At 49.2% G+C, this 26,665-nt stretch overlaps 1 protein-coding gene across 1 annotated transcript in view; it reads left to right on the top strand.

The window, feature by feature from the left end:
- The window catches only part of DNAH8 (dynein axonemal heavy chain 8), a 13,985,216-nt gene that overhangs the window by 13,394,275 nt on the left and 564,276 nt on the right, over nucleotides 1–26,665 (top strand). The window contains exon 90 of the mRNA XM_085610239.1: nucleotides 6,574–6,726. Coding sequence (XP_085466365.1) covers nucleotides 6,574–6,726 — 153 coding nt within the window. The remainder of the gene's footprint in view (nucleotides 1–6,573; nucleotides 6,727–26,665) is intronic.

Here is a 26,665-nt window from a genome sequence, read left to right as displayed (position 1 = left end):
CAGCTGGGTGGAGCCAGTCTCATTTAGAGGTACAGCCGGGGGAATATGGTGTGCTCCTTTAGGTTACCATGTCCTAGGCGGTGGGTGGCATCTCCCACATCAAAGGTTAGGCACTAGATTACAGTCAGTGCGCCCTGTTTCGAATCAGTCAGATCCTCTTAGCGGGTATGCCTAGGGGGCTTCACAAGAGGGAGCTGAGAGGTCAAAATTCCTATAAGAATATGGGTTGCAGGGCAGGTGCGGGGGTGCAGCCGTGCTTATTGTTCATACGCCTGTTATGGACATCCCAGTGTGCATTGATTTAGCAAGTAAAGGGACGGTGCCATGGTCAAGTACTATCCTTCTCGCCCTAATAGCCTGGTTGGCTAGTGGGGGTAGGAACGGTCTCCTGATAAGTGAGCTGCTGTCCCAGAGATCGGAGACACTGGTGTCCAGCCACACACGGTGCTAGAACGGCGGCAGCCAGTGTGATCAGCAAATAGGTGGGGCATCGTGAGCCAGGGTGTCTGAAACTGTCCCGCCCTGAGTGGGACGGGGCTGAGTCGTGTGACGCAGTGGAACTTTGCGGCGTGAGGTGTATGTGCTTGGCACAACTTCATATATAGGGCGTTTTGTTTCTTCAGACACTAGCTGACCCAAGCTAACGTCTAGGGCTATTGGGATATGGATGGGGTATTGATAACCAGTAGGCATGTTCCCTTCCATCTAGATTTGCAGGAGGCTCTAGACAGGAGAGTTAGCGGGCAAAACTATAGCTATTTTGGTAGAGGGCTCTGGCGGCGACGGTGGCCGCCTCCAGAACTGTGGCAGAGTTACAGGGCGATCTGGAAGCAAATGGGCACTGAAGGGTACCTCTGCTAGGCCCCATTAGGGGTGCCAGAGCCCAGGAGCCTCAAGGGAGGTTCCTGGAAAACCGTGTCGGCGCCCGATTAGTCCTTCGGGCGGTTGTGGGCCTGAGCAACTGGGGGCTTGCCTTGCTATGCTCCGCCCTGAAAGGGGCGTGAGTAATAAGGGACCGTGATCCGGGAAGAGGATCACCGAAGGGGCAGCACAGATGGGGTTCGCTCCAGTGCTGCTTGGCTCATCAGGCGGGCAGGCGGCCCAGATGGTTGCCTGCCCTTGGATCGCCCGTAAGATAACCCACCATATTACATAACGGTGTATGTAATAAACCTGCAGCAGATTCTTACCCAAACAAAATTTGTGTGGTGTGTTTTATTTATGCATAGGACATGCATGCTATCGTGGGGGGGGGTGGGGAGTGTTGCCTCCTGCTGGCGCTATGCGGCTGCCCTGGCGCCCGCAGGGTGCCCTAGAAGGGCGGGCCTCTAGTGCCCGCACGGCACCAGCCCACCCCCCTTCCTCTAATTATGGGGACCCCTCGGGGAGGAGTCCCCCTACACTGGCAGCCAGGGACTGCGGCGCGCAGGGTGCGTCATTACCGGGGCGTGAGGAACGGGGGCGTATCTAGGCCTCCCCCACCCTCTGTCCTTCCTCTTTTGCGCTCCAGTGCTGCTTGGCTCATCAGGCGGGCAGGCGGCCCAGATGGTTGCCTGCCCTTGGATCGCCCGTAAGATAACCCACCATATTACATAACGGTGTATGTAATAAACCTGCAGCAGATTCTTACCCAAACAAAATTTGTGTGGTGTGTTTTATTTATGCATAGGACATGCATGCTATCGTGGGGGGGGGTGGGGAGTGTTGCCTCCTGCTGGCGCTATGCGGCTGCCCTGGCGCCCGCAGGGTGCCCTAGAAGGGCGGGCCTCTAGTGCCCGCACGGCACCAGCCCACCCCCCTTCCTCTAATTATGGGGACCCCTCGGGGAGGAGTCCCCCTACACTGGCAGCCAGGGACTGCGGCGCGCAGGGTGCGTCATTACCGGGGCGTGAGGAACGGGGGCGTATCTAGGCCTCCCCCACCCTCTGTCCTTCCTCTTTTGCGCCCCAGTGCTGCTTGGCTCATCAGGCGGGCAGGTGGCTCAGATGGTTGCCTGTCCTTGGATCGCCCGTAAGATAACCCACCATATTACATAACGGTGTATGGAATGAACCTGCAGCCGTTTTGCCTCCTGCTGGCGCTATGCTCCCGAACTCGAAAAGTGGCCGGTCCGTGCGTGTTCCTCAATTCAATTTCCACAACACAGCTCCTTCCGGTAACACTGGGACCTATTCTATCTCAGAAGCCTAGATTGAACAAGCCGCTGCAAGGAATCTGGCCATCTGTATATTGTTGTTTACTTTACTTAAGTGATGGTTTAATATTATGCCACCATCAGAAGTCTCTGTGAGTATGGAAAGATATATAATGTAAGACCAGTTCAGTTAGTCCTATAAGATATTTAAAAACCTGAAGAGGCTTCACAACAAACCTTTCTTTGGAGGGAAAAACATTCTAACTTGATCAAGTTAAAATGTGCCTCACATACACTACAAACGTGAAGTAAAGTTTACTTAAACTCTTTAACAAACCAAGCCCATTCGCCCACCATTCTCTTGTTCTTCTTTGCTCTATGAGCGTCAGAAAGTCTCGGGGAGTGTGTTCAGATTTGCACCCCGTCTGACCCCATTCCTTCATGCCTGCTCATGTAATGCATTGCTGCTCATATATTAATATAGTTAACATAATCCAAGAAAATGTACTTTAACAAGTCATAGCAAGTTTGTTCTAAATGCAATGGCACCGTATCTCAATATACGTTTAGATTCAAGTGTAAATCCGTGCCCAGCACATTGTTAATAGACAAATATATAAAATACACAAAAACTCCCACATCTACAAGACATCATTCTGTCATTAAAAGGGAGACGAGTGACCGAAGGAAGAAGCTATTTACTTTTGGTAATGCTCTTTCTGGTGGACACTCTTGTTGACCCCAGATTCCATAGCTCTTCAACTCCCCCAGGTGCCAGACTGGATCTGAAAGCCTTTCCTGCAACAGCTCCCGTGCCCTGATGGTGGCACCATGAGATTCTGGCTTGGGGGGACCGCATTTCAGAAAACAAAAAAGTGATGCCTGGAATGCTTGCATTCATCTCAGCCACTGGTAATTTCTCGGGAACGCATGTCAGTTCATCCTCTTTTGTCCACCACGCCACCTCAGACAGGAACCAGCCATATGCAAATCAGGCTTGGTCCTCGTCCAATAGGAACAGTCTGACACAAACTGGCAGGCCAGGTCCCCTCTGAATGGAGCCTTCGATGGCTTCAAATCTGCATCATGAATGTCAGAGGACCTTAACGTCAGTAACTATCCTACACCTTGTCATATTTCATGCGTTGAAGGTCAGATACTTCAACGGGGAGTTTATTAAAACCTGAAGAGGTTTTCTTGAGCTCCTTGGGCAAGGGATGATCTGACATGCGCAGAGAGAGATGGGGTCTGCACATAAGGGTAGTCTGTCTGAAAGTCTCTGTCCACTGTCCGACATCTCAGGTGCCACATTCTGCGGGCCTTGCCTCAGGGTCCTGGGGACGGTTGACTGCTCTAGAGATGGGGTCTGCACGTGAGGGGAGTCTGTCTGAAAGTCTCTGTCCACTGTCCGACATCTCAGGTGCCACATTCTGCGGGTCTTGCCTCAGGGGCCTGGGAACAGTTGACTGCTCTAGAGATGGGGTCTGCACGTGAGGGGAGTCTGTCTGAAAGTCTCTGTCCACTGTCCGACATCTCAGGACTGCCACATTCTGCGGGCCTTGCCTCAGGGTCCTGGGGACGGTTGACTGCTCTAGAGATGGGGTCTGCACGTGAGGGGAGTCTGTCTGAAAGTCTCTGTCCACTCTCCGACATCTCAGGTGCCACATTCTGCGGGTCTTGCCTCAGGGGCCTGGGAACGGTTGACTGCTCTAGAGATGCGGTCTGCACGTGAGGGGAGTCTGTCTGAAAGTCTCTGTCCACTGTCCGACATCTCAGGTGTCACATTCTGCGGGCCTTGCCTCAGGAGCCTGGGGACAGTTGACTGCTCTAGAGATGGGGTCTGCACGTGAGGGGAGTCTGTCTGAAAGTCTCTGTCCACTGTCCGACATCTCAGGTGTCACATTCTGCGGGCCTTGCCTCAGGAGCCTGGGAACGGTTGACTGCTCTAGAGATGGGGTCTGCACATGAGGGGAGTCTGTCTGAAAGTCTCTGTCCACTGTCCGACATCTCAGGTGTCACATTCTGTGGGCCTTGCCTCAGGGCCCTGGGGACGGTTGACTGCTCTAGAGATGGGGTCTGCACGTGAGGGGAGTCTGTCTGAAAGTCTCTGTCCACTGTCCGACATCTCAGGTGCAACATTCTGCGGGCCTTGCCTCAGGAGCCTGGGAACGGTTGACTGCTCTAGAGATGGGGTCTGCACGTGAGGGGAGTCTGTCTGAAAGTCTCTGTCCACTGTCCGACATCTCAGGTGCCACATTCTGCGGGCCTTGCCTCAGGAGCCTGGGAACGGTTGACTGCTCTAGAGATGGGGTCTGCACGTGAGGGGAGTCTGTCTGAAAGTCTCTGTCCACTGTCCGACATCTCAGGTGTCACATTCTGTGGGCCTTGCCTCAGGGCCCTGGGGACGGTTGACTGCTCTAGAGATGGGGTCTGCATGTGAGGGGAGTCTGTCTGAAAGTCTCTGTCCACTGTCCGACATGTCAGGTGCCACATTCTGCGGGCCTTGCCTCAGGGTCCTGGGGACGGTTGACTGCTCTAGAGATGGGGTCTGCACGTGAGGGGAGTCTGTCGGAAAGTCTCTGTCCACTGTCCGACATCTCAGGTGCAACATTCTGCGGGCCTTGCCTCAGGAGCCTGGGAACGGTTGACTGCTCTAGAGATGGGGTCTGCACGTGAGGGGAGTCTGTCTGAAAGTCTCTGTCCACTGTCCGACATCTCAGGTGCCACATTCTGTGGGCCTTGCCTCAGGGGCCTGGGGACGGTTGACTGCTCTAGAGATGGGGTCTGCACATGAGGGGAGTCTGTCTGAAAGTCTCTGTCCACTGTCCGATATCTCAGGTGCCACATTCTGCGGGCCTTGCCTCAGGGGCCTGGGGACGGTTGACTGCTCTAGAGATGGGGTCTGCACGTGAGGGGAGTCTGTCTGAAAGTCTCTGTCCACTGTCCGACATCTCAGGTGCCACATTCTGCGGGCCTTGCCTCAGGGGCCTGGGGACGGTTGACTGCTCTAGAGATGGGGTCTGCACGTGAGGGGAGTCTGTCTGAAAGTCTCTGTCCACTGTCCGACATCTCAGGTGCCACATTCTGCGGGCCTTGCCTCAGGGGCCTGGGGATGGTTGACTGATCTAGAGATGGGGTCTGCACGTGAGGGGAGTCTGAGTGAAAGTCTCTGTCCACTGTCCGACATCTCATGTGCCACATTCTGCGGGCCTTGCCTTCAGGAGCCTGGGAACGGTTGACTGCTCTAGAGATGGGGTCTGCACGTGAGGGGAGTCTGTCTGAAAGTCTCTGTTCACTGTCCGACATCTCAGGTGCTACATTCTGCGGGCCTTGCCTCAGGGGCCTGGGAACGGTTGACTGCTCTAGAGATGGGGTCTGCACGTGAGGGGAGTCTGTCTGAAAGTCTCTGTCCACTGTCCAACATCTCAGGTGCCACATTCTGCAGGCCTTGCCTCAGGGGCCTGGGAACGGTTGACTGCTCTAGAGATGGGGTCTGCACGTGAGGGGAGTCTGTCTGAAAGTCTCTGTCCACTGTCCGACATCTCAGGTGCCACATTCTGCGGGCCTTGCCTCAGGGGCCTGGGAACGGTTGACTGCTCTAGAGATGGGGTCTGCACGTGAGGGGAGTTTGTCTGAAAGTCTCTGTCCACTGTCCGACATCTCAGGTGCCACATTCTGCGGGCCTTGCCTCAGGGGCCTGGGAACGTTGACTGCTCTAGAGATAGAGTCCGCACGTGAGGGGAGTCTGTCTGAAAGTCTCTGTCCACTGTCCGACATCTCAGGTGCCACATTCTGCGGGCCTTGCCTCAGGGGCCTGGGGACGGTTGACTGCTTTAGAGATGGGGTCTGCACGTGAGAGGAGTCTGTCTGAAAGTCTGTGTCCACTGTCTGACATCTCAGGTGCCACATTCTGCGGGCCTTGCCTCCGGGGCCTGGGGACGGTTGACTGCTCTAGAGATGGGGTCTGCACGTGAGGGGAGTCTGTCTGAAAGTCTGTGTCCACTGAAAGTCTGTGTCCACTGTCCGACATCTCAGGTGCCGCATTCTGCGGGCCCCGCCTCAGGGGCCTGGGGACGGTTGCCTGCTCTAGAGATGGGGTCTGCACGTGAGGGGAGTCTGTCTGAAAGTCTCTGTCCACTGTCCGACATCTCAGGTGCCACATTCTGCAGGCCCCGCCTCAGGGGCCTGGGAATGGTTGACAGCTCTGGGGGTTAGGAAAGAGGAGAGTTAAAAGGCGTGTCCATGCCTCTATTCATCTCCCATACCTTGTCTTTTAACCACGGCACGTAACGAAAAAAAGAAGAAACAGAGGAGCAATAAAAATGGACACGTGCGTTGTTCTCCTTGTCCAATGTCACACTGAACTATTGCACAGCCCGTTTGATGTCATGAAAAGGAGACTGAAATGGATAACTATTGTGCGTTTCCTCTACTTCTAGGTGAAAGCTCGTCTGGTGAAAATGGGGCCTCTAAACTCAATGAACATTTTTCTTCGGCAAGAAATTGACAGAATGCAGAAGGTCATCTCGTTGGTTCGAAGTAGTCTGAGTGACCTCAAATTAGCCATTGAAGGAACCATTATCATGAGTGAGGTAAGGATTATACAATTTCAATCCGGAAGAGTTGGGCTTTGAAGGTGGAGGACGGTGGCGTGGCAGCTCTCCAATGCTATTTGTACGATGTATTCTAGTCACCACTACATAAGAGGTGCTCCCTCTGTGTTATTATGTTTCATGGTCTCACTGGACCGCGCAGCTGGCGTCAACTATGTGAGTGTCAGAGTAGCTTTGGCTCCGCCCACATGCTGGAGGACAGTAGTACACAATTTGATTGGTCAGAAATTGAGTGCTTCCTCTAAAAGAGTGCTTGTATCGCTCTTCTTTAGTCTTTTGGAGGGTTATCCTCCACCTATGGTGGCCACCATATTTAAACGTGATGGCGGGGCGGCATGGAAGGCGAAACCTTGTTTTTAATCTGTAGCAGAACCGTATTAGTGCAAATCTGCATTATGTGTCAGTCAGATTAATACACGATTGGATTCAACAAATTACGTTTGTTTCACTGACTAAACATATTTGCAATAGCCTGCTCTGTGAGAATCAACTGTGTTTTTTGCATCAACCCTTACTTGTCCTGGTGGTACCAACTAACAAATAAACACCAGTCTGACTGGCTCACAAAAAAAGTTCATGTTTCTAAGGCATTGTTGCCAGTCAACATGGCACTGGTAGTTGGCCTAGTGTGTTAAAACAGTTGATACTCTAGTTTTTAGCACTCATTGGCCCAGATGTACCTACCTCTCACACAGCACAGAGCAGCACCCAAAGATGCGTGACTGGGAGAGAGCAGGAAAGAGCCATATCTACAAAGATATATCACTCTCCTCCCCTCTCCCTAGTGCCGGCGCAAAAGCAGGCTGCCATGTGTCATGCATGCACCTTTGCACCTTGGTGAAAGGGTGTTTGCTTGAGTCTAGCAAAGGGGACATTCCCAATACAAACTATGATGTCTAGACTGTAGGAAGCTTGCTTTTTATGTAGTGAACCAATGTAGGGGTACACCATGCAAAAAGTACAGATGACCTTCATTGATTTACAGTGGCTTTGTTGGACTTGGCCCTTTTTGGAGGGTCATCCCTAAACTTTTTGCCTTCCTCCTGTATTTTTTCTGACCTGGTGTTGGCTGTTTTATGACTCTGGGCACCTTACCACTGCTGACCAGTGCTAAGGTGCATATGCTCTCCCTATGGTAAAATGTATTATGTGAATTGACTTCCATGTTTGGCTTATTTGGTTTACTATCAGTCCCTAGTAGAGTGCACCAGGGGTGCCAAGGGCTTGTATATCCAAATGCTGCTAGTGGGCTTGTAGCACTGGTTGTGCCACCCATGGAAGCAGCCTGGTAAAATGTGTCTAAGGTCTGCCATCGCAGAACCTGCATGCAGTCTGGTACTGTCATGCTGACTGGGCAAGTGTCCCCACTTGGCAGTCCCTAAACCTTCCCTTACCTTCATATTAGTCACCCCTATGGTAGGCCCTAGGGCAGGGTGCATTGTAAGGATAAGGTAGGACATGCCCTGAGGTGTGTGGCATGTCCTAATGGTGAATTACAGCCATTTTCGTTTTTCACTATTGTAAGGCTACCTGCTCTCCATAGGCCAGCATGGGCTGCTAGAGTATAACACTCTATAATCCTAGCAGGCTCAGGAAGCATGGTAGAAATTCGTGTTTAGTATGCCTGAACTCAGAATAATAAAATACATCTTTTAGTAAAGTTTATTTTAATATCCTGTGTTTGCAAATGCTACTTTTAGAAAGTTAGCATTTGCTTGCCTAACCATTTCAGTCCGCCTCTGGAGGGGAGGGCTATCTTCTTTGTGTGTAGCTTGAGTGACAGGGCGGGGAAGTTCCAGGAGACAGGCTGGGGCTGCCAGGTGGTGAATAGAAAGATTACACCAGGATGGGTGGGAGGAGTGCACCTTGACTCTGAATAGGGCAGTGCTCTGCCTCCACAATGCTGGCTCCACCCCCTGGGGAGCGTCTGATGTCTCTGCCCTGCCTGCTGAAAGAAGAAGCCAGAGTCCCAACAACAAAGTGCTCCTCACTGAAAAGAACTGGACTGGGATTATGCAAAAGCCCCCCTGGCCTGTAAAGACAAAAGAAACTTAGTGTAAATGTAGGAGCCCTGCTCCTAAGAAATCAGATCCTGATTGAACCACGAAGGAACTCTGCCTGACTAGAAGGACCTGGAAGAAGCTGAAGTAGGAGTAACTTTCCCTGACCTGGGGGATTGGCCTGCAGTTGGTGACTTGCTGAGAAAGGAGAGGAAAAGACTAAAAGAGACTTTGCACGTTGTTTTTCAGCTATCTCCAAGGGCTTGGAAGAAGAGCTTGCCACCTGAACAGAGTCCCAGGACCATTGGACTCATCTGCCTTCAAAAATTGAGTTGCCTGGACGATCTGTGCTTGTTTCTCGCTGGATTTGGCCCCGGTACGCCTCGTACACCATCTGCCGCGAAGCCGTGTCTTTGCCGCCCTGCACCGTGCGTCTACGCTGATCTAAAAGCGTTAGTACGCGCCGTATCCCTCCCGGCTGCATTGCACCTAACCTTCCTCGCCGATTTGAGATGTACATCACTGGCTGCCGAACTCTGTACGCCGGACCCAAGTTCCATCGTCCCGCAGGTACGGTCCGTACGCTGCCAACGTACTGCACAGTGCCGTACTCAGAGCCGAGAAACCGCAGTACGCTGATCCTCCCCGTACGCTGTACGGCGCCGAGAAGTGTCGCCGCCCATCCGCACCGAAGGTACGGCTCGAACGCCGAACGCCACGGACTCTGCAAGCTGATCCGGGCCATCTGCACGTATCCCTGAAGATCACGTACCAACGCCGCGTACCGACGCCGCGACCTGACCAGACCGAATACGCTGCCGAACTACGACCCGGACCCATCAACTTGTCCCGCACTGTCCGTCGCGGACCCCACGAACTTAAGGTACTTTGTTCTGTTCGCACCGCAGCGTGCTCGTCACGGACCCCGGAGTCCGCACCGATTGTTTGACTCGTACTTTCTTTGTTTTTAATGTGGACGAGTCGCACACCCAGGTACGAACCGTACAAAGCCTGAAAAGAAGCAGAATTGAGTAAAAGAAGCCTATTTTTGCATTTTAAGCCTTTTTACAAGAACATTGAACTTTAAAATAATACTGTGGCCATTTTAATCGTTATTCTGGTCTTGTGCTAAGCCTTATATAAAGAGAACTATTTTTGAGATAACCTTGACTGGTGTCCATTTGTGGTGTGTCATTGCCTTACTGTATGTGTTCACAAATGCTTAACCTATGACGCCCTGAGAATAGTCTTGACTGCTTGCGCTACACTACCTAAAGGGTGAGCAGGGGTTTTTTAAAAGGGTGATCCCCTTATCCTGACTTGGAATTGAGAGTCCCTGCTTGTCGCAAGTGCATACCTGTGCCAACTAGAGACCCCCATTTCTAACATTGGTGGCAGCGGTGGGATTTGAATTTGCATTTGTGATTCATGTACAGTGATTGAGTGAACGCCACGTAGTGAGTTCAGACCGATAACGCAGCCACACATTATTAATTTTTGTTTTGCTGAAGAATCTCCACTTTAAGAAACCATGCCTAGCTCAGTCAATGGAGGCAGGGAGTCCTCTATATTCTCTGGAGTTGATGACGTAGATTGGGAGGAGAAGGCACTGCTGAATTGCACAAATAAAGTCTTGAAAGGGTACCTCTCCAAGTACAGAATTAACCAAACTGGATTGAAAAACAAGGAGCAGTATACAAAGGCGCTGAGGGCCTGGTACGAATCCAAGTTCCCAGAGAATGTGCTGGACGTGATACACCCAGAAGGTGCTTCTAAGCCTGGCAGAGGCCTGTCGCCAGAGGAGATGGCCGACAGGATGGCTGCAAGAGCACATGAAGTGGAGATGGCAAAACTGCGAATGGAACTGGAAAGACAAAGGCTGGCCATGGAGCATGAATTAAGAATGAGGGAGTTGGATCTCGAGGCCAAGAGTTTAGACAACTCTCCCTCTGGGGGCAGCAATATTGACTTTTCTAGTGCTGAGAGAGTAGTACGCACACCCAGAGATGTGGCGCCTGACTTGAAGGAGGGGGTTAACATACACCAGGAGGTTCAAGGGCATGAGGTAGCTCCAGTAGTGCGCAGTATCCCTGAAGGGAATAGGGTAACTGGCGCAGGGGTTCATGGTCCTAGTGGCGAGAGGGACACTCTACTGACTCTAGCTGAGAGGTGCAGGGAGAGGGGTTCCCCCAAAATTGAAGTCCTAGTGGGTGAGTGTGAAGACCGCCCAGAAGAGTGTGGGTTGTGTGACAGAGACAGTCAGATACTGTCTTGCCAGTCTCAGGAGAGTGGTGTGGAGTACGTGTGTGAGGCACTGGATGGTAAGGTGAAGGATAGTTTGGTTAACCCTGCTAGGGGGCTGTGTGATCCAATTGTGGGAGAGCATATTGTAAGTCCCTGTTTTCCAGAGCTATGCCAACACCTGTGTGAGGGTGAGTTCTCTGACCGCTGAGAGCTCACATTGGAGGCAGACCTTTTGGTGGATTCCAGAGGGTCTGGAGAGGCATTGGGGAGTGACCCCGTGGGGAGTGGCTCAGGTATCTTCCAACCCAGAGTGGTGGAAGGGGTGCAGAGTAGCCCAGATAGGTCCCCTGGTAGTGGGAGGGATGTAGGGGCTCACGTCCTGTCTCAGTGGAGAAGGAGTGAGTGTGGGGCTGCGTGCCCCCAGGTGCCCGAAACCCAGTCTCAGAGCCTGGATGGTTCTTTAAGGGAACACCAGGCGGGGAGCCTAGGCTGTCCTGATGGTCCGCCCGTTGAGGGGGATCCCCTATAGTTTAGTGGACGGGGAGGGTCTGTAAGCAGGCCTCCCTCGGTTCTGGTGTCTGGCAGTACCGCTCCAGTTGGGAGGGTGCAGAAGTCCGGAGTGAGAGGGGGAAAGAGTCCCCAGTGGAAGAACCAGTGGGTCAGGGGCCAGCCAGAAGGGCTGCGTCACCAGTGAATGACCATGGTGACACCACTTCTGTCCTGGGGGATCTTCAGGCACTGTCAGATGGACAGGGGTCGGGAGATCAGCGCCAGGCAGACTGTCACACGACACATGATTTATGTGTCACCCTCAGGGGGGGCATGCATGCTCCCCGGGAAGTCCTGGTGCGCCAGGCGAGCGTTCAACCGCATGGGTTGGACCCAGGGTTGGGAAGCCAGGTTCAGGTGTTATCTGACCTGGAGGGTGGGACCACTGTAAGCAGTGTCCTGACCCATGTTGCTTCTAGGGGTACCACGCCAGTTGGGAGTGGGCAGTACTCTGGAAGGGGGTGCAGAGGGAGGGAGTCCTCGCCTCTGACCCCGGCTCAACTGAAGGGTTTAGACCCTAGGTTGGAGGGCCAGGTTCAGGGTGTCCCCCCTGACCTGGACGCCCAGTTGCAGGATAGAACCCCTGAACTGGTTGGCGAATTGCGCAGGACACCTGCCCCAGGTGCCCTGGCAATCCTGGAAGGGGGTACCACTCCAGGTGGGAGGGTACCGAGCCCCAAGAGGGAGGACCGGGTGTGGGAGAGGCCACCCCAGACTTTAGTCCAGCCGCCGGGTACAGTCCTGGGGCTGGTGGGTCAGTGCCAGGATGTCATACCTGACCTGACAAGGGGGAGAATGGACAAAGGGTGCCAAGCACCTGGGGCTACGGCCCCCCGCTCCCTGGCGCCACAGAGGTTTGAGGGCCCTGAGAGGCATACAGCCTGGGTCTCATCCCTGACTACTGTCAGTGGCCACAGTAGCATTTTGCTGTCTATCTGTTGGGACACACCTGTGGGCCAGTTAAGGTTAGGTGTTGCACAGGTGGTGTCCACAGGTGAGGAGAAGGGTTCCCCATGGATTGGCTTGGTGGGCCCTGAGAGTATGGACAGAGGGAGTCCAACAGGTTCAGATTGGCGTAGAATGGGAGTCTGCCCCCGCAGTTGCGGGCCAGGTCCTTGTTCTATCGCCCCAAGCAGGGAAGACCATCACGGTGGTGATTGGTCTACCCTGCATTTTGGCTGGAAGGGGGTTGTGTTGGACTTGGCCCTTTTTGCAGGGTCATCCCTAAACTTTTTGCCTTCCTCCTGTATTTTTTCTGACCTGGTGTTGGCTGTTTTATGACTCTGGGCACCTTACCACTGCTGACCAGTGCTAAGGTGCATATGCTCTCCCTATGGTAAAATGTATTATGTGAATTGACTTCCATGTTTGGCTTATTTGGTTTACTATCAGTCCCTAGTAGAGTGCACCAGGGGTGCCAAGGGCTTGTATATCCAAATGCTGCTAGTGGGCTTGCAGCACTGGTTGTGCCACCCACGGAAGCAGCCTGGTAAAATGTGTCTAAGGTCTGCCATCGCAGAACCTGCATGCAGTCTGGTACTGTCATGCTGACTGGGCAAGTGTCCCCACTTGCCAGTCCCTAAACCTTCCCTTACCTTCATATTAGTCACCCCTATGGTAGGCCCTAGGGCAGGGTGCATTGTAAGGATAAGGTAGGACATGCCGTGAGGTGTGTGGCATATCCTAATAGTGAATTACAGCCATTTTCGTTTTTCACTATTGTAAGGCTACCTGCTCTCTATAGGCCAGAATGGGCTGCTAGAGTATAACACTCTATAATCCTAGCAGGCTCAGGAAGCATGGTAGAAATTCGTGTTTAGTATGCCTGAACTCAGAATAATAAAATACATCTTTTAGTAAAGTTTATTTTAATATCCTGTGTTTGCAAATGCTACTTTTAGAAAGTTAGCATTTGCTTGCCTAACCATTTCAGTCCGCCTCTGGAGGGGAGGGCTATCTTCTTTGTGTGTAGCTTGAGTGACAGGGCTGGGAAGTTCCAGGAGACAGGCTGGGGCTGCCAGGTGGTGAATAGAAAGATTACACCAGGATGGGTGGGAGGAGTGCACCTTGACTCTGAATAGGGCAGTGCTCTGACTCCACAATGCTGGCTCCACCCCCTGGGGAGCGTCTGATGTCTCTGCCCTGCCTGCTGAAAGAAGAAGCCAGAGTCCCAACAACAAATTGCTCCTCACTGAAAAGAACTGGACTGGGATTATGCAAAGGCCCCCCTGGCCTGTAAAGACAAAAGAAACTTAGTATAAATGTAGGAGCCCTGCTCCTAAGAAATCAGATCCTGATTGAACCACGAAGGAACTCTGCCTGACTAGAAGGACCTGGAAGAAGCTGAAGGAGGAGTAACTTTCCCTGACCTGGGGGATTGGCCTGCAGTTGGTGCCTTGCTGAGAAAGGAGAGGAAAAGACTAAAAGAGACTTTGCACTTTGTTTTTCAACTATCTCCAAGGGCTTGGAAGAAGAGCTTGCCCCCTGAACTGAGTCCCAGGACCATTGGACTCATCTGCCTTCAAAAATTGCCTGGACGATCTGTGCTTGTTTCTCGCTGGATTTGGCCCCGGTACGCCTCGTACACCATCTGCCGCGAAGCCGTGTCTTTGCCGCCCTGCACCGTGCGTCTACGCTGATCTAAAAGCGTTAGTACGCGCCGTATCCCTCCCGGCTGCATTGCACCTAACCTTCCTCGCCGATTTGAGATGTACATCACTGGCTGCCGAACTCTGTACGCCGGACCCAAGTTCCATCGTCCCGCAGGTACGGTCCGTACGCTGCCAACGTACTGCACAGTGCCGTACTCAGAGCCGAGAAACCGCAGTACGCTGATCCTCCCCGTACGCTGTACGGCGCCGAGAAGTGTCGCCGCCCATCCGCACCGAAGGTACGGCTCGAACGCTGAACGCCACGGACTCTGCAAGCTGATCCGGGCCATCCGCACGTATCCCTGAATATCGCGTACCAACGCCGCGTACTGACGCCGCGACCCGCCCAGACCGAATACGCTGCCGAACTACGACCCGGACCCATCAACTTGTCCCGCACTGTCCGTCGCGGACCCCACGAACTTAAGGTACTTTGTTCTGTTCGCACCGCAGCGTGCGCGTCACGGACCCCGGAGTCCGCACCGATTGTTTGACTCGTACTTTCTTTGTTTTTAATGCAGACGAGTCGCACACCCAGGTACGAACCGTACAAAGCCTGAAAAGAAGCAGAATTGAGTAAAAGAAGCCTATTTTTGCATTTTAAGCCTTTTTACAAGAACATTGAACTTTAAAATAATACTGTGGTCATTTTAATCGTTATTCTGGTCTTGTGCTAAGCCTTATATAAAGATAACTATTTTTGATATAACCTTGACTGGTGTCCATTTGTGGTGTGTCATTGCCTTACTGTATGTGTTCACAAATGCTTAACCTATGACGCCCTGAGAATAGTCTTGACTGCTTGCGCCACACTACCTAAAGGGTGAGCAGGGGTTATTTAAAAGGGTGATCCCCTTATCCTGACTTGGAATTGAGAGTCCCTGCTTGTCACAAGTGCATACCTGTGCCAACTAGAGACCCCCATTTCTAACAGGCTTACTTTAATAATTCCAAGTACCCTATTTTTGGAAGTGTGGTCGAGCAGCTTTGGCTTATCAGAGGGGAGTATTAAGATTTTGTTGCACACACAGAGTCAATAAATGAGACACACACTCAAGAAGAAACCCAAGACCAATTCAGAAAAATGAAATAGATTTTTATATAATTTTAGACACTAAGATCAACGGAATCCTGTAAGTGCTTTTGGAGATATAGGGCCTGATTCACAAAGGTAAAGTTAGGCAAAGTTCTAACTTCATGACTTTCGGTATTCACAAAGGGCACTTACTACTCGTAAGTGCTATTTTTGAACACTGAAAGTCGTTAAGTTTGACTTACGGTATTCACAAAGGGCATTTATGAGTAGTTAAATGCCTTTTGTGAATGCCGAGAGTCGTAAAGTTAGACTTTCGTCTCACTTTACCTTTGTGAATCAGGTCCATACATTTTACAATAACACATGCTCAAATAACAGTTTTTGAGAAAGGAGCCTCAAACACCATAATGTTACCCTGTGGGAGAAACATACACTGCATACATATGCTTGCCAGCAGTTGTTGAATGTGCCTTTTGGGACTCAAGGTGCTTAGGGGCTAAAGTCCAAAGAACCAACAGCAGTTCATATTTACCTGCCCTGGTGTGTCCTGGTGCTGAAATGCTGGTCGCATTGATAACACCAACGTGTAGCACCTTGAGCGCTACACGTTAAAGTCAATGGAAGGGTACCTGTAACAAAAAGGCTACAAGTGGGGACTTGGGGACAAGTCCCACAGAACCCAAAGGGGGGAGCTCAGCTCGTGAGGGTCTCTGGAGCAAGGGGCCGCAGTCGGTTTCAGTGGACCCGAGCTGGGTTGGCTCAGGTGTGGAGGTGTTTGGCCGGCTGGCCACTGGTGTTTTAGGCTCTCATGGTTCTTGGGTAGATCTGGAGAGGGAAAAAAAACACAACTGCAGGGCCACTCTCTGTGGAGTCCTCATTGGTCCTGAAGTCCCTCAATGGCAGATCAACTTTTTGTGGTGGTGGTGTCTGGGATGGACACTCAACAAGCCTTGGTTGCACTAAATTCTTTCGCAACCAGGGTAATGATGCAGGGTGGCTACAAGAGGGTCTAGTGTCTCAAACCTTGCTGAAGAGAAAGGGCTGATCTCGTGCACCAACGAGACCTCCTCCAGGCGAGATGCTCCCTCGGAGAGCCCGAAGGCAAGCAAAATGAAGAACCGGGCAAGTGCTGTCGGTGCCTGCAGATGCAGGGAGATGGCTCCTCCAACCCAAGGGAGATCCTCTGCAGTTATTGAAGCACTGGACAGTCCTCCCAAGACTTGGGAGGATGCACAGCTTTTGACTGAGTGGAGTCAGTTCAATTGTTGAGGTTCCAGCAGCAAGGCAGGGTTTGGCGCCAAATTTGTGGTAAGTCCTAAGTTCCAGCGGTGACTGCTCTTCTTTGTTCATCTTCTGTTCCAAGGTAAACAAATCTGAGTTTAGGGGCGTTTATGGGAGTGTAGGGTAGCAGGCAATGGGCTACTTACCCCTGGGGTGACTACACCCTCTATATGACCAGTTCCTGTGGAGAGAGGGCATAATGCTGACCCATAGTTCCTAGTGTCGGCAAATTCAAAATGGGGAACCCTTTCTTGGCTGTCCACTTCAGGTGGCCCACCTTAGGTGTGTGCCTAGCCTGAAAGTGCCTGGAGAACAATCTCGGGTTTTGGCTGTATGGCAGCAAGGCCAAGCCTAATATTATCCAAAAAACAAAAACGGTGCCAGTGCTGCACTTAACTATATTAGAGATTGGACGATGAACTGAATGAAACAGTTTCACTAACAACCACTTTTTCCGTTGGGTTTAATCCAAAATATTTTCATACATTACATTTATCTTTTCTCTGTTAACAAAACATGATTTCGGCATATCAAAAGAGAAATAAACATTACAACATTAACATCCACATTTTTATATACTGGTTTTTGAACATTAACGCGACACCAACACTTACATACAGCAATCACCCATATATACTCATCAAACACACTCATCAAACATACTTAGTAGACATTGTTTATGACAGAAAAAATAATAATTAAATGCAGTAAATGGACATAGGGCCATCAACAAACATAAATTGACACAGTTGTGATACACTGCATTCTATTGTGTAGAAAAGATTGGCCAGAAGCGAAAAGGTGTACGTGTTTCGAATCCCTTCACATGTGGGGATTCTCATCAGGACCAACACTTGCTGAAACAAAACAAAGACAAAGCTATGTTTTACTAAATGACCCAAAAGTACTGAATACAAACCGCACACATTGTGCTAGCGTCTTACCTGCAGCTAAATGTGTGAAAAAGAAACTTTCAAAGTTGTTTCTAAAACCGTCAATGACCTAAAAAAGTGAAAACCAACAAAATTGTCACCTCAATGTAAAAACCTTTTTGTTGAATGAGTCAGCTAAGTGGTTAGTGTCAATCTTACTTGTCAAGCTGTTGTGGTGTCGAGATACTGGTTTTTTCATATGGCGTCAGAGTCTGAAAAGTCTTTAAATTGCTGTGCTGCTATATCTGATAGTCCAGCAATGACCGAGCCACAAAGGGGATTCTTTTGAAGGCGTTCAGTGAGCGTGCCCTTGGTGCAAAGTTCGACCTCTGTAATTACTTATGTGGATTCTGATGGAACAGAAGACATAGAAATCAATTGGTTAGTGGTCCTCCTTAACGGGTATACCGTTCTAACTATTGTCGGGACCTCACACGGAACAGGATCTTACCTCACGGAGATCGTAATGAATCATAACTCTTCCCTCCGGACGTGAGACGCTATTATGGTTGGGATGGAGTTCAAGTCTGTCCGGCAACTATTTGGGTGCGTCGGCTGCTGGCGGCAAAGACTCATGGGAGTTGTAGTTTTGTGTTTTTGGTAAAGATGAAACTTTATGCCGTCTACTCTGCGTGATCACGGCTCGGGGGCAAAGTCAATTATGAAACTACCCCGGGCGGGGCGTGTGGTCTTATCTTGGGGAGATCACAATAAAACTCTGAACTTTTGCACTCGGGCGCCGTGCTGGATCATTTATGACCGAGATGCGGACGTCACAGCTGTCCAATGTACATGGGAGTTGTGGTCTTTCCGGTGCGTTTTTTCCAAATTTATGTTGACAAAGCTTTATTCCAGACGTGTGCCACCATTGTGGTTGGAATAGGACTCAAGTGTATCCGACAACTATTTGAATACGGACGCTGCTGCCTACTCATACTCATGGGTATTGTGGTTTTGCTTTTTTTTAAAAATGAAGAAGAAGAAAAAACGTTATGCCATCTGCTCTGCGTAATCACGACTGGGGGGCATAATCAATTGTGAAACTTTACCCAGGCGAGGCGTGTAGTCTTATCTTGGGGAGATCATGATGAGTCTCAAAACTTCAATGCTCAGGCGCCATGGTGGAGCAATCATGTCCGTGAAACGGACATCACCACTGTGCAAGGCTCATAGAAGTTGTAGTTTTTCCAATACATTTTATCAAATGTATATTGGCAAAACTTTATTCGGTCTATTCTACGAAATCAGGGCTGAAAGCAATTACAGATTATAAATCTCAGAGATTTCATTCAGACCGTTGACAGACGTGTTAAATTTTATGATGAGCATTGCTTCCCTCTTTAATAGTTTGGCGTCGAGGTCGCCACCACGACTGTCTTGTTCGACTTTGGAGATGATAGTCCATTTTAAATCCTTCTCCGTATGATTCTTGAGATGCCAATGATTGACCATTATTCGAGACCAGAATCACGAAAATTTCTCCCGGACTACCAGGGTAGATCTAGAAATAACTTTATCACTTTTTTCGAAACATCATCTTCATCTAGTGGCAGTGATATAGAAAACCCTTGTTCGGATTACAACAGACGTGGCAATTTCCAACAAAATTTTCAACAACATTTTCAACAACAACCGCCTTTTTTAGGAAGAGGCCAACGGAAACCTAGAGGCAGGTCCAGATATACCAACCAGCCATGGGAAATGTCGACAAGGCGTCACAACTACAAGAACTGAACACATCACCAATTTTCAATTTATCAGATAACATTTTGACAGATGTCGAATTTAGTGTACTGGAGAAGGGCTTGTCCTTCGTTCCATCAAAAGTGACCAACTTCGTCCAACTAAAGACAGAATTTATTGAATTTTGCCGAAAGATACGTCTAAAGACTTTTTTTTAGACAACCCACTAAGAGACAACATAGAAACAACAGGACTTAAGAAGAAATCAATGTTTTGCCCACCAACAGCAAAAACCCCTAAGGAGGTAATTATGTTTGAAAAAGTCATTTTGTCAGCCATAGCTGAAGCTGAAAAACAGAAAAGGAGATTTACTAAACCAAATATCACTAGAGTTCAGAAAGAGGCTTTGACCGATCTAAAAAATGATTCATCCATAGTAATCAAACAAGCCGACAAAGGTGGATCAATCGTCATCTGGGCAATAGAACGTTATACAGCAGAAGTGACTAGACAACTTTCGAACGAACAATGCTACAGAAAGATATCAAAAGATCCAACATATGAATTACAAGGCAAATTGTTTAACATCCTTCAAAAAGGATTCGATCAAGGTTTCTTAGGCAAAAAGGAATACGAGTTTTTGAAAAACAAACATCCTCGCATTCCAATTTTTTATGTACTACCAAAAGTGCATTAAGATCAAAACTGTCCTCCAGGAAGACCAATAGTCTCTGGTTGTGAATCACTAACTGAACCTATCTCGAAATTTGTGGATTTCTTTTTAAAACCATTCATGCAAGAGGTGAAATCATATCTACAAGACACCACTGATTTTTTGAATAAACTAGAGACAATGGAATTCGAAGAAAATACCCATTTCCTTGTTACGCTAGACGTGACTTCACTGTACACGGAGATACCACAAGATGAAGGATTGGCGGTCTTGGAAACATTCCTTGACAGCAGACCTAAACCTGAAAGAGTTCCCACACAATTCATTATGGAATTAGCCAACTTCGCCTTAAAAAACAACTACTTCTGTTTCAAAGATGAATATTTCTACCAAACTAAAGGCGTCGCATTGGGGTGTCCTTTTGCCCCAGAGTTGGCAGTTCTTTATATGTCTAAGTACGAAGACAGATTCGTACACAACAACAACCCCTTTGCAGACTATATTGGAAATTGGGTCCGGTACATCGACGATGTTTTTTTGACCTGGACTGGAGAAGAAGACAAACTACAAGCCTTTGTAGATTGGCTAAATAACAGAACACCAGACATTAAATTCAGTCTTAACTACTCCAAATTCAGAATGCCATTTTTGGACGTTGAGCTCTATCCCAGTGAGGGTCGCCTCGTTACCACACTCTACAAGAAAAAGACTGACAGAAACAAAGCCTTACATTATTCAAGCAACCACCCACGCAGTTTAAGGGACAATCTGCCCTATGGGCAATTTTTGCGAATTCGCCGAAATTGTTAATTCAAAGATGAATATTTTTTCCATGCCGAAAACCTAAAGAATAATCTCTTATCCAGAAGGTATCTGAAAAAACTATTGAAGAAAGCAATTAAACGAGCTTGGTGGACCCCGCAAGAAGCATTATTGGAAAGGAAAGATAAATCCAAAATGGACAGGATTGTATGTGTGTCCACTTTCAGCCCCACATCCAACTGGTTCAAAAAGATCATTACCCAAAATTGGCATTTGGTCAAGAATCTGGACACTACATTAAAAGAATCCCCACTGTTTGCTTTTAAGAAGGATAAAAGCATTGCCAACCAGATAGTGCGAGCTGCACTACCAAAAACAAAAAGTCTTAACATGAGAAGTTTTTTGAGTCTTCCACCAGTACAAGGACATCACAAATGCGGAATGTGTGTGTGTTGTGAATCAACCATGGAAGGAAACCACTTCACACACAGGGGAATCCATTGGAAACATGACACCTTTTCCAACTGTAAAACCAAATTTGTGGTTTATGGAATCCTCTGTCCGTGTAACAAACTGTACATTGGAAAAACAAATCAGGAGACTAAGCTTAGAATCCAGCAACATAAATCCAGAATTCGTAAAAATGTACAAAATGCTCCGTTGGTCAATCATTGGCATCTCAAGAATCATACGGAGAAGGATTTAAAATGGACCATCATCTCCAAAGTCGAACAAGACAGTCGTGGTGGCGACCTCGACGCCAAACTATTAAAGAGGGAAGCAATGCTCATCATAAAATTTAACACGTCTGTCAACGGTCTGAATGAAATCTGAGATTTATAATCTGTACTTGCCTTCAGCCCTGATTTCGTAGAATAGACCGAATAAAGTTTTGCCAATATACATTTGATAAAATGTATTGGAAAAACTACAAATTCCATGAGCCTTGCACAGTGGTGATGTCCGTTTCACGGACATGATTGCTCCACCATGGCGCCTGAGCATTGAAGTTTTGAGACTCATCATGATCTCCCCAAGATAAGACTACACGCCTCGCCTGGGTAAAGTTTCACAATTGCCTATGCCCCCCAGTCATGATTACGCAGAGCAGATGGCATAAAGTTTTTTCTTCTTCTTCATTTTTAAACAAACGCAAAACCACAATTCCCATGAGTATGAGTAGGCAGCAGCGTCCGTATGCAAATAGTTGTCGGATACACTTGAGTCCTATTCCAACCACAATGGTGTCACACGTCTGGAATAAAGCTTTGTCAACATAAATTTGGAAAAAACGCACCGGAAAGACCACAACTCCCATGTACATTGGACAGCTGTGACGTCCGCATCTCGGTCATAAATGATCCATCACGGTGCCCGAGTGCAAAAGTTCAGAGTTTTATCGTGATCTCCCCAAGATAAGACCACACGCCACGCCCGGGGTAGTTTCATAATTGACTTTGCCCCCGAGCCGTGATCACGCAGAGTAGACAGCATAAAGTTTCATCTTTACCAAAAACACAAAACTACAACTCCCATGAGTCTTTGCCGCCAGCAGCCGACGCACCCAAATAGTTTCCGGACAGACTTGAACTCCATCCCAACCATAATGGCGTCTCACGTCCGGAGGGAAGAGTTATGATTCATTACGATCTCCGTGAGGTAAGATCCTGTTCCGTGTGAGGTCCCGACAATAGTTAGAACGGTATACCCGTTAAGGAGGACCACTAACCAATTGATTTCTATGTCTTCTGTTCCATCAGAATCCACATAAGTAATTACAGAGGTCGAACTTTGCACCAAGGGCACGCTCACTGAACGCCTTCAAAAGAATCCCCTTTGTGGCTCGGTCATTGCTGGACTATCAGATATAGCAGCACAGCAATTTAAAGACTTTTCAGACTCTGACGCCATATGAAAAAACCAGTATCTCGACACCACAACAGCTTGACAAGTAAGATTGACACTAACCACTTAGCTGACTCATTCAACAAAAAGGTTTTTACATTGAGGTGACAATTTTGTTGGTTTTCACTTTTTTAGGTCATTGACGGTTTTAGAAACAACTTTGAAAGTTTCTTTTTCACACATTTAGCTGCAGGTAAGACGCTAGCACAATGTGTGCGGTTTGTATTCAGTACTTTTGGGTCATTTAGTAAAACACAGCTTTGTCTTTGTTTTGTTTCAGCAAGTATTGGTCCTGATGAGAATCCCCACATGTGAAGGGATTCGAAACGCGTAGACCTTTTCGCTTCTGGCCAATCTTTTCTACACAATAGAATGCAGTGTATCACAACTGTGTCAATTAATGTTTGTTGATGGCCCTATGTCCATTTACTGCATTTAATTATAATTTTTGCTGTCATAAACAATGTCTACTAAGTATGTTTGATGAGTATATATGGGTGATTGCTGTATGTAAGTGTTGGTGTCGCGTTAATGTTCAAAAACCAGTATATAAAAATGTGGATGTTAATGTTGTAATGTTTATTTCTCTTTTGATATGCCGAAATCATGTTTTGTTAACAGAGAAAAGATAAATGTAATGTATGAAAATATTTTGGATTAAACCCAACGGAAAAAGTGGTTGTTAGTGAAACTGTTTCATTCAGTTCATCGTCCAATCTCTAATATAGTTAAGTGCAGCACTGGCACCATTTTTGTTTTTTGGATAGCATGAAAGTGCAGCATGCCTACTGACTATCTATTTTCCTGTCTGCTCTGGTGCCAAATGGGCCTGAGGGCAGGGGTGGCATTCCCAAGGTCTGGGGAAGCCATTGTCACATATCAAAGGCGGCAGAGGCTTTGAAGCTTCTGGACTTGATATGCTAAATCACTAGCCATCCTGCTGGAGGAGGTGTCCCACTTTTCTCCAGAGCATGCACTGTTTCTGGCCTTTGAGAGCGTGGACTCTCTCCTGCAGCGGGTTAGAAACTGGTCTGTGGTGGCAGGCTCGGTAATACTGGTTAGACAGCACACTAAAGGAATAGTACGTTTTCAGAGGGCACCTCTTAGGTGCCTTCTGGGTGCATGTCACAATAAAACTGGCATCAGTATAGATTTATTGAGACGAGGAGTTTGATCCCAAACACCATTATTTTCAGTGAGGCCATTATATAGCTGGGTAACTCGTAATGACCAGTGCCCAATATATATACTTAAGATGGCTTCCTGATCACTCACAATGTCTAAGTAATGGAACTGGACATCACAGGGGCATATCTGCTCTTGCAGATGTGCCCTCAAATGTAATATAATGCACTCTGCCTCAGGGCACTAAGGCCTGTTGTAGGGGTGACATACATATAAGACATGTAGTGCATCTAGGCATGGGACGACTCCTGGTGACTGGCCACGCTGGGAGCTGCCCCGACACCCACCAACCACGCATGCAACCTGGGGTTCATCCTGGACTCAACGCTCTCTATGACCCAGCAAGTCAACACTGTTTCCTCCTCCTGCTTCAACACCCTCCGCATGCTCCGCAAGATCTACAGATGGATCCCCACCGAAACCAGAAGAACGGTCACCCAAGCACTCGTCAGCAGCAGACTGGACTACGGCAACACCCTCTACGCAGGAAACACGGCTACACTTCAGAAGAGACTCCAACGCATACAGAACGCCTCCGCACGCCTCATCCTCGGACTCCTACGCCACAGCCACATCACCACCCACATGAGAGATATGCACTGGATCACCTTCAAGCTCCTCACCCACGCTCACAAAGCACTCCACAACGCCGGACCAGCATACTTCAACAAACGACTGTCCTTCTACACCCCGAACCGCCAGCTCCGCTCCTCCTACCTCGCCACCGTCCCACGCATCCATCTAACGACCACCGGCGGCAGATCATTCTCCCACCTCACCGCCAAGACATGGAACACCCTTCCTGCCCACCTGTGTCTGACCCAGGACCTGCTGACCTTTAGGAGATTTCTCAAGACCTGGCTGTTCGATCAGTAGCTGCTTCCCCCCCTCCCCTCAGCACATTGAGACCCTCATGGGTAAATAGTGCGCTTTACAAATGGCTGATTGATTGATTGATTGATTGAATGTGCAATGTTGTGTTTTAAGAAGGGCTTGCGCCCTTTCACGCATCCTGCAATGGTAGTTTGCATGCCATTTTTGTGGTTCCCTTTGGGTGGCATAATACATGCTGCGGCCCATAGGGACCCTCTTTAGTACCCATTCCCTGTGTACCATAGGAAGGAGAATGAGGAGGAGAAGAGGAGCGTGAGGCACAAGGAAAGAGAGTGAAGAGAAGAGTAGCATCAGGCACAAGGAAGTAGTGTGAGAAGAGCAGCATGAGACACAAGACCGTAGAGTGAGAAGAGCAACATGAGGCACAAGGACGGAGAGTGAGGAGAAGAGCTGCTTCAGGCAAAAGGAAGGAGGGTGAGGAGGAGAAGAGCAGTGTGAGGCACTAGGACAGAGAGTGAGGAGGAGAGCAGTGTGAGGCACAAGGACAGAGTGAGGAGAAGAGCAGCACTAGGCAGAAGGACGGAAATGCAATAGGTCTCCATTTGTTTGATTTCAAGCTTTTGGCATTGTAAATGGCAGTGTTTTGTACCCATGTGTTATGGAGTGTTTGTATGTGGTGTGTAGTGGAATATTTTGAGTTGGATTTAAATTATTTGTGGAGCACCATGAAGCATCAGGAAGGAGAGTGAGAAGGTGAAGAGCAGCATGAGACACAAGGACAGAGAGTGAGGAGAGCAGCATGAGGTACAAGAAAGAAGGGTGAGGGGGAGAAGGGAAGCATGAGGCGCAAGGAAGGAGAGTGAATAGAAGAGCAACATGAGGCATAAGGAAGGAAAGTGATAAGAAGAGCAGCGTGTAGCACAAGGACGAAGAGTGAGGAGGAGAGCAGCGTGAGGCACAAGGACAGTGAGGAGAGAGCAGCGTGAGGCACAAGGACAGGGAGGACAAGAGCAGCACGAGACAGAAGGAGGGGGAGTGAGGATAATCGCAGCGTGAAGCACAAGGAAGGAGAGTGAGGAGAAGAGTAGCATGAGGCACAAGGAAGGAGAGTGAGGAGAAGAGCAGCGTGAGGCACAAACAAGGAGAGTGAGGAGAAGAGCAGCGTGAGGCAGAAGGAAGTAGTGTGAGGAGGAGAAGAGCAGCATGAGGCACAAGGACGTAGAGTGTGGAGGAGAAGAGGAGCATGAGGCACAACGGCGGAGAGTGAGGAAGAGAGCAGAGTGAGGCACAAGGACTGAGACTGAGGGAAAGAGCAGAGTGAGGCAGAAGAGCAGAAAGTGAGGATAATCGCAGCGTGAAGCACAAGGAAGGAGAGTGAGGAAAAGAGCAGCGTGAGGTACAAGGATGGAGAGTGAGGAGAACAGCAACATGGGGCACAAGGACGGAGTGTGATGAGAAGAGCAGTACCTGAAAGAAACACGTAGTGATAGATTCCTTACCTTAGAATTACCCCTAGGCGTCAGGCTGGATCTGGAAAGTTTTTGTCAGCAGTACCCCTGCGCGTCGGTAGGTTGCGTCGTGTGGCTCCGCATCCGTCGTTGGCGTTGTGGTCGCCAGATTGACGTTGCGGGCAGTACTTAGACGCCAGCCACGCGCGCTGACGTCAGTTATTTCTTTTTCCGCGCCAGCAAGCGCAGATCTGGGAAGAGCTAGTACCCCCAGTCATTTTTTGACTGAGTTTTTTTTAGGCTTTTTGTCTCCTATTTTTCTTGAGTTGATCGACTCCTGGTGTTGTAGGGATGCCCAGGTTTAAGAACTTTGGGGACTGTCACCGCATGATGTTGGTGACGGGTCCACACAGCGTGTGTCTCTACTGCCTGAGGCGCGACCACGACTCCAAATCATGCCCCGACTGCCGGGCCATGGTGCCGAAAACTTTGCGGGAGCGGTCCCGAAAGTTGCTGGAAGTCGAGCAGTCGGCTCTGCGCCGTTCAAGGTCCCGGACCCGTGGGAGGTTGAGGGACGGGTCGCGGAGTCGTCACCATCATTCTTCTGAATCTAAGTCTTCGCACTTGGGGTCAGGTCAGTCGAAGCATTCCAAGAAGAAGTTGAAGAAGCGTCGTCACTCTTCGACTTCCCCTCGCCCGTCATGCGACGCGGTTGAGGTTGCGGGCTGTGCCACC

Source organism: Triturus cristatus, chromosome 6 (assembly GCF_964204655.1).
Source record: "Triturus cristatus chromosome 6, aTriCri1.1, whole genome shotgun sequence".
NCBI lineage: Eukaryota > Metazoa > Chordata > Amphibia > Caudata > Salamandridae > Triturus > Triturus cristatus.
This window is presented reverse-complemented; position numbering and strand designations above follow the sequence as displayed.